At 40.2% G+C, this 8,626-nt stretch overlaps 1 protein-coding gene across 1 annotated transcript in view; it reads left to right on the forward strand.

The window, feature by feature from the left end:
- LOC103508915 (kinesin heavy chain) overlaps positions 1–8,527 on the forward strand; it is a gene marked incomplete in the record, with an annotated part of 37,958 nt that extends 29,431 nt beyond the window's left edge. The window contains 4 exon segments of the mRNA XM_026823387.1: positions 5,853–6,023; positions 6,493–6,628; positions 7,435–7,560; positions 8,229–8,527. Coding sequence (XP_026679188.1) covers positions 5,853–6,023; positions 6,493–6,628; positions 7,435–7,560; positions 8,229–8,242 — 447 coding nt within the window.
- Between the last annotated feature and the right edge of the window lie 99 nt (positions 8,528–8,626).

Raw genomic sequence — 8,626 nt, forward strand, 5'->3', positions numbered from 1 at the left:
ACCTCACTTCGGTCTATTATTGTTTAGAGCTTAGGCACACATCAGTTTTATTAATTGCTGGAATTTTTTTTGAACTAAATCTCCCTGATGTCATCTGTCATACTGAGAGTTTATCATGTCGAGTATTGAGCGAACCCATCGTAATGGATAACAGACATCAATACTTCTAGAGACTAACGCTTTTAGCTTCTTACCCTATTAAAAAGAATACCTAATAGATCTCATTGAAAATACATACCAAAATTTCAGTCTCTAGCTCTTACGTTCTCGAGATATTTTGTTTACAGGACAAACACACAGACACAACGCCCGGACCAATGGCTGAAACTTTGGATTTAGGGCTCTAGGGACCTACAAACGTGTTTTGGCACTAAAATCTGACCATCGAAAATTTGACCGATTACATTTACTTTCCGTTCCTATAGATAAGGAAAGTAAAAAAGTCCCAAAAATTGTAACAAGAGAAGTGGGGAATCAGAAAGGAGTCTTTAGAAACATTCAACTTTCAAATAGCTTTTTCAATTAGGTACTCTTGATATCTAGGTATAGTAGTGGTGCTAAGGAAAACCTCCACGCTTAAAGTAGTGAATAGAGTGATCCTATGTACCTATACTTCCTCTATATACCGGTATATAACCTAAGTAGCACGTAGCTTTCGTATAATAACAGTAGGTATCCCCACGTGGGAAATGCAGTGCGCATTATTGTGGGTCCGAAATTCTTGAAGCCACGGGAAATCCAGAACAGGAATAATAGTTACCTCTCTTACTAATACCTACCTGATCTGGGTAGCTAGTATAAGATAATACCTAAGACCTACCTATTTTCTTGAATGCAAAACGATTACGGGTTTTTAAAACTTCCCTTGACACACAATTTATTTGAATAAGGTGGCCTTGTGAAACACGAGTTTTGTAGATGGAGTTCTTTTATCGCTTTACAATATTTTTTTTTTTTTTTTTTTTTTTTTTTTTTTAAGAGGTTTGACAGAGGGAACTGTAACTGCTATGGTCTTATCGTCCCGAAATCGAAGAGAGAAGGAAGACAGGATAGGAGAAAGCCAGCCGTTCCGAGAACGAACATTATCCCATCAGGATAAAATTCGCCCCGGGCGGGAAACGAACCCGCGGCCTAGCGCTTACAAGGCAGACGCACTACCAACTAAGCTAACTAGGCTGGCTGTTGTTACAATATTGGTGATTTTTGACTCTTTTTTATTGGCTACTTAGGTGGGTATGTCGAATCTCCGTGGCCGAGTACGTATCACACTGGGCTTGCACACGGGGGTCTATCTCAAATTTCAAGTTCAAAATAGGAGATTTTCTAGAATGTAATTCTCAATGCTCATTTACATTTACTAGACATTGGTATTCTAGTCTAGGCTTAAATGCCCATACATACCTACCTATACCCATTTATCCATATCTACTAATCAATATTAGTGAGATTATTATTGTATCGGTTAGAAACAGAGAAATACCTACATCTAGACAGGTCAGATAATTATAATAATTCAGATTGATAGCTATAATTTGATCGAACATAGGTAGGTACCTATAGGTAATGGTTGCTTAATTGAGTAATCGGGAAACCTATCTAAGTACTACCTACGTATTATAGCTAGGTACAACTTACATAATACCCATTTTCATTTTAATATGTGGTTGTGTTGGTACCTATAGTTGATCCAGATCAATGTGACAGCAATAAGTCATCAACCCAAAATGAAGGAACCAATCAGATTGCAGGAAATCCTTACATTGTTGCAATTCACTGCAGTCAGATCGGTCACAATACCTACCTCGGTAGGTGCATACTTAAGTATTAAGTAAATACCCACCAAGGTAATAAATTTAGTAGAAATAACCTAAGGAATTTCCTAATTGCCTCCTAGACGCCCCATGTTTCTTATCAGACTTTCAGAGTACTTTGACATTTCAAACGTACCTACGTCATGGTTATCAGCACAAGTTTTACGTAAAAAGTGTAAAAACACAAACACTCCAGGCTCCATCAGGATTCATAAAAAGTTATAGCTTGGCGCTTGGCCAGTGGCTACACACGAAAGCCCAGACCATCTGACAGGCCTCGGTCCACTCGGGACCCCCTAAGAGGCACAGACCTAAGTCTGTCAGACCGTCTGAGTCTGGGTTGCGGACATTTTAGTCATGGTTATCAGCACAAGTTTTACGTAAAAACACAAACACTCCAGGCTCCATCAGGATTCATAAAAAGTTATAGCTTTGCGCTTGGCCAGTGGCTACACACGAAAGCCCAGAACGTCTGACAGGCCTCGGTCCACTCGGGACCCCCTAAGAGGCACAGACCTAAGTCTGTCAGACCGTCTGAGTCTGGGTTGCGGACATTTTACACTTCACAAGAGAAGACTTGAGGACCAGAGCCAGTTACCTAAATAAAAACAGTTGACACTTTCGGCTAGTCCTGAATAGGGGAATAGGGTGAATACCCTAAGAGGTCTTTATCAATTATTTAATTACATGATTTCATATCTATTATTTATCTTATGAGTCGAGGTGCGAAAACAATGGTCTTTCTCAATTGACTACAAGAAAGTATGTACGTACCCACTAGCTACTTCATTAAATCACATCGCGCGACGAGAAAAAAATTAGCCGGTTCACACATCGTGGATCGTTGACATTTCGAGTACCTTATCTCTAAATTTCGGTACAATTTACCAAAATTTAACACCTTGATGACCCTCCCTAATCCCTAGTAAAATCGGTCATTATTCAGAAGTCACGACAGTGAAAAAAAAGCTCCTCTTTTGCGTTTGACCTAACCCTATAATAACACTGCTCTATGCTCATTTGTGACAGCTCCTTTTTGTAGCAATTTTCCATTGCCGTGACTTCTGACCAAGTGCCATAAAAGAATCCCTCAGTAGGTCACTCAAGCACATCGCGTGGCGGTAATTTACCAGGAATCGGCCGGTACTCGGATCACGCGGCGCGGTAAATTTTTTTCGAGACACCTACCCGTTCGGTTCGATCTAAGGTGCCAACCCGGTGGTTGTGAACGTACTGAAGTCTAGAGTCTGAACGTACGTGTGCTAGGTTTGTGCCGAGAGCTACGAGTATGTGCCACAGTGCCGAGGTTCAGACTTCCAGTATTCTCACTCTGCTACGAACAGTACGAACTACGAACTAAACGAGCTATGAAGAGAATGAAAATTTTTCTCGTCTTTCTGTTGCTGCTGCTTCGTTGTCGCCTCTTTCTTCTGTGACATCGCCTTCTTGTTTTCATTTTTGTTCCTCCTTTTCTTCTTCTCTTCTTCTTCTTCTTCTTCTTCTTCTTCTTCTTCTGGTTCTTCTTTTTCTTCTTATTCCTCTTCTTCTTTATAATTATTTATTTTCTTTCACTTATTTTTTTGCGCGTCTTTAAAGTTATAGGTTCAATTTATGAACAGTGATGAAAATATTTCAAGTGATATGAAGCCTGGTATACACGTTGCTATTTTCCTGACGATCGGATTGATAAATCTAAGTATTGTTCCGTACACCATGTCCACATGAAAAATTCATCATAAAGTTCGGTCGTAAGAAAATCGTATCCTGTGAACTAGGCTTTACGCTCCATTATTTTGTTTTTAGTTGCCCTCCTTTCCTTAGTCCTTTTTGTTTCATAAGATTATTTGTGTATACTGAGGTGATGAGGGAATGTCAAATTACTCCAGTGAAACTGTTTCAATCGTTTCGAATTGAAATTTGCGCAAACACACGCAACGATCTGTTGAAAGACCAAGTGGAAAACTTGTAGCGTGTGTAGTGTGTAACGGGCTTAATTTTACAATCGCGCCTCATGTGTAGATGTGTACAGATCCAAACAATCATTTTATTATGCTCAAAACAAAAGAAAAAAATATCCCCAAATGAGGTTATTAAAAATTGGTCTCCAGAATATTCCCCCAGTCATAGCTCTAAATAGCTATTTTCCGTGATCTGACCTTTTTAGATCAAATTCAACAGCCCCCATCACTTTTTTTTAGGTACCTACCTATACATATATTTTTTTATGAACAGGCTACTATTAAATATAAAGAATTACTTATTATAATGGCTAAATGTATTTGCTTGATTGTATTGTTAGCTACTAAAATATTTCATAATTTCCATGAAGAAGATTAACTTTTTTTGCATTAAAATAAACAAAATTCATATTTTTTATCGACAAATTTCAAAACTGGCACCTAAGTAATTTTATTTCATCTGTTTATATTTTTATTTTTTTCATTTGTACCTATAGGTTTTTTATTAAGTTGCGGGGCTTCTCATTAAAGTTCAACTTTACCAGAACCGAGGTAAAAACTATAATCTCACAATGTTAACAATAATAAAAAACTAATTTATCATCTATAGGGAAAATACGAGTGCTTTATGGTGCTCTAATTCGTCCTCTTTAAAGATAAATGTTGAATAACACCTTGACGCAGCAGATAGGGTCAATTAATCGATAAATTAATGTTTATTATTTAAATTAACTGAATAAATTAATTTAATGAATCTTGATAGGTATTTTAATATTATACTTAAGCCTTTTGTACATGACATGTTCTAACCATCAAATGGTTTTACAGTGATAATATTGACGTAAAGATACATTTTCGGTCTTGTTAGGTGGTTATACCTACGGGTTGGTCTGGTTTAGTTCTGAATATTAACTTAAATAAGGTTTTAAAAACGCATGTGTCACTATTTCTTGCCATTAAATTTACCTCCAGGTGTAGTTTTTTGATCAAATGCAGGACGTGAAAAATAGTGTTAGAGGAAGGAAGGCTTTGAAGATTCATTCCAAAGTTTCAAACCCCTCCGAAGAGGTTTGATAGAGGGGACTGTAACTGCGAAGGTCTTGTCCCGAAAGGTACGGGAGAAGAAAGACAGGATAGGAGAAAGCCAGCTGTTCCGAGAACGAACCGTATCTGTTTAGGATAAAATCCGCCCCGGGTGGTAATCGAACTTGCGACCAAGCGCTTACAAGGTAGATGCGCTACTAACCAAGCTAACTAGGCTGGCTCGTGTACAGTGTTACCAACTCTGTATGATCGAATCTTCCCATACAAAGACCTTGAGCAATCTTCAGAAAATAATCTCACACTGTACGAGAAAGAAATCCGCCTTCTGATTGGTTCAAAGGTTTTCGTACCCAAGTTCTACTTCTGAGGTATGTGTACAGTGTTACCAACTCTGTATGATCGAATCTTCCCATACAAAGACCTTGAGCAATCATCAGAAAATAATCTCACACTGTACGAGAAAGAAATCCGCCTTCTGATTGGTTCAAAGGTTTTCGTACCCAAGTTCTACTTCTGAGGTACTGGTGTTGATGATACCGATAAAAAATCCTATGAGATGTGAAGTTCTACCTGTCACCACCCAATGTGATAAATCTGATAACGAATCCTATCTGTTAATGATAACTTTCTTTTCAAGAGGTTTGATAGAGGCAACTGTAGCTACTAAGGTCTTATCGTCCCGAAATCGAGAAAGATGGTAGACGGGATAGGAAAAAGCCATCCGTTCCGAGGTACGACCCTGATTCCTTCAGGATAAAATCCGCCCCGGGCGGCAATGGCACCCGCGGCCCAGACGCGCTACTTACAAGGCAGACGCGCTACCAACCAAGCTAACTAGGCTGGCTCAGCAGGGTAAGATAGGATAGGAGAAAGCCAGCCGTTCCGAGAACGAACATTATCCATTCAGGATTAAATCCGCCCTGGGTGGTAATCGAACCCGTGACCTAACGCTTACAAGGCAGACGTGCTACCAACCAAGCTAACTAGGCTGGTAGCTGGGATTCTGTTAGCATTTAGGATGAAGTTTAGCGGGAATGAGAGTGAGGATGATGGTGGCTCTCTGGCGCAGAGACAGAAGATCAGTTTCCTCGAGAACAACTTGGATCAGTTGACCAAGGTGCATAAGCAACTGGTTCGGGACAATGCGGACCTCAGATGTGAACTGCCCAAGCTAGAGAAACGACTCCGTGCTACCATGGAGAGAGTTAAGGTAAGTCAATAATGGTTACATACTCTTTTGAAGAGGAAACTGTAATCATGGAAATCGAAGAGATAAGGAGGGCTGGATAGGAGAAAACTAGTCGGTCCGATTACGAAATTTATCTCTTTTAGGATGAAGTTCGCCCCGGGCGCTACCTTCCAGGCTCAACTCTGGCAGTAAAGAGATTTTAGATTCAAGAGGTTTGATTGATGGAATTGTAAGTAATTTGCTGAATGCTTATCTTCCCAAAAAGGAAGAGAATCAGAACTGGATAGGCGAAAGCCAGACGTTCTGAAAATGATTCTATTCTGGGATTTTAGGGCGCTTTTGAGCCATGATTCAGGGTCACACAAGGAAGCTTTTGGCGAAGAAAAACCTTTATTACTGATTTGTCCGAAGCAAAAGTATAATTTTCCTGGACTAAGGAATTTCTTTCCATCTTGCATTGTTTCATGTATTGTTTGTTGCATTGTTTCAGGCGCTAGAGACAGCTCTCAAGGAGGCTAAGGAAGGTGCAATGAAGGATAGGAAGAGATATCAGTATGAGGTGGATAGAATCAAGGAGGCTGTCCGACAGAAGAACCTGGCCAGACGAGGTCCCGCGCCCCAAATAGGTAAAGTATCCCAATTAATGACCGGGTCTTTCTAGTTATGATGTCTTAATTACACATACCGAAGATCCCAGGTTTAATACCCAGTAGTATGTACTGATTGTTTCTAACTGTGTTTAGATTCCAATGTGTACTAACTCACTAAGTCCTTTTTTTTTCTCCAAGGGGGAAAGAAGGTTTCCTTTAATTTTATAACTGCTAAGGCTTTAAGTGACAAGGGTTTCAGTATCCATTGTCCATTCGACGGATACTCGCCTTGTCACATTAACCTTACCCAGTTTGAGTGGAGCCGGGCCAGGCAGCACGCCATGGCCCTGATGGTGAATCATCCGAATACCAATCACACGCACTTTGCTTAACTTTTTTAGGCAGAGTTCTCCTAAAGGAACTCTTCTATACAACCACTATCTGTTGGATTGGGTTGGGTTAGATTAATCTATTGGGAACTGGAGTATTCAGCGTGTTATCGCCGCTGACTTCAATGTTTTATCTCTCAAATTCTTTGTGGTAAAGCAGGGCTTTTTCACAACTTTAGTGTATATCACAACATTACTAAGTGCCTCGTTTGCAATCAATTTCCACATTTCACCAGTGGTCGCTACTCGATTAAAGTAGCTACTCAATTGTCCTCACGAGACTGAGTGCACCCCGAACTCCAAGCACAGAGCCGAAAAAAACCTCGGCCTCGCCGGGAATCAAACCCAGACCTCCTGCGTGCAATCCTAGTGTGAGGCTATTACTACGGAGGCTACTACTTCAACGTTTTATTATATCCCTGTGATCTAATTGTATGTTGTGTTTGTTTGCAGCCAAACCAATCCGAGCGGGTCAGCCTGTGGTACCGCCTGTAATCAGACCAGGAGGTGTAACTTCACCTCGCTGGGGAGATGAGGAGAGAAAGCGCAAGGTGATCATGGGAGGAGGAGCTACCCGGGGTAAGTAGCACTAATTACAGGTACAGTGGTTCGAATCTCAGCTAGGACGTGAAAAATAGTGTTAGAGGAAGGAAGGCTTTGAAGATTCATTCCAAAGTTTCAAACCCCTCCGAAGAGGTTTGATAGAGGGGACTGTAACTGCGAAGGTCTTGTCCCGAAAGGTACGGGAGAAGAAAGACAGGATAGGAGAAAGCCAGCTGTTCCGAGAACGAACCGTATCTGTTTAGGATAAAATCCGCCCCGGGTGGTAATCGAACTTGCGACCAAGCGCTTACAAGGTAGATGCGCTACTAACCAAGCTAACTAGGCTGGCTCGTGTACAGTGTTACCAACTCTGTATGATCGAATCTTCCCATACAAAGACCTTGAGCAATCTTCAGAAAATAATCTCACACTGTACGAGAAAGAAATCCGCCTTCTGATTGGTTCAAAGGTTTTCGTACCCAAGTTCTACTTCTGAGGTACTGGTGTTGATGATACCGATAAGATTGATCCGATAAAAAATCCTACGAGATGTGAAGTTCTACCTGTTACCACCCAATGTGATAAATCTGATAACGAATCCTATCTGTTAATGATAAAATCCGCCCCGGGCTGGAATCAAACCTGCGACCAAGTCAAGGTAGACCCGCCAAGCTAACTAGGCTGGCTTGCATTCTTTATTTCAGATTTCGAGAGCTGAAATGTTTAACATCATCCATTAGAATCCTTTGAGTAATAACTTCAGTACTATGCGCTGCAATAGCTAACTTCAGCATCAACTCGCCTCTCAGAATAAGTTTATCTGCACTCTTGTCTATCCAGACAACCCTAGGTTTTCTTTTTGTTTAAAAATCCCGCCCTTATTCCGCGTTAGTTTTTTGAGCCTCCAATTTTTACTTTCTATTACATTATGTTTGTGTGAGGAACCTAGAGTATTGAAACATACGGTTTATGAGAAAAAATTGAAATTTTGAGAATGGTGGTATGTTGTAGGTAGATCGAAGTTTTTTTTTTTTTTTTTTTTTTTTTTTTTTTTTTTTATTTTTTTCCAAAGGTGTTTTAAGGGCCCTAAAATATTTGAAAT

This window comes from Diaphorina citri, unplaced genomic scaffold (assembly GCF_000475195.1).
Source record: "Diaphorina citri unplaced genomic scaffold, Diaci psyllid genome assembly version 1.1 scaffold446, whole genome shotgun sequence".
In the NCBI taxonomy this organism is placed as follows: domain Eukaryota; kingdom Metazoa; phylum Arthropoda; class Insecta; order Hemiptera; family Psyllidae; genus Diaphorina; species Diaphorina citri.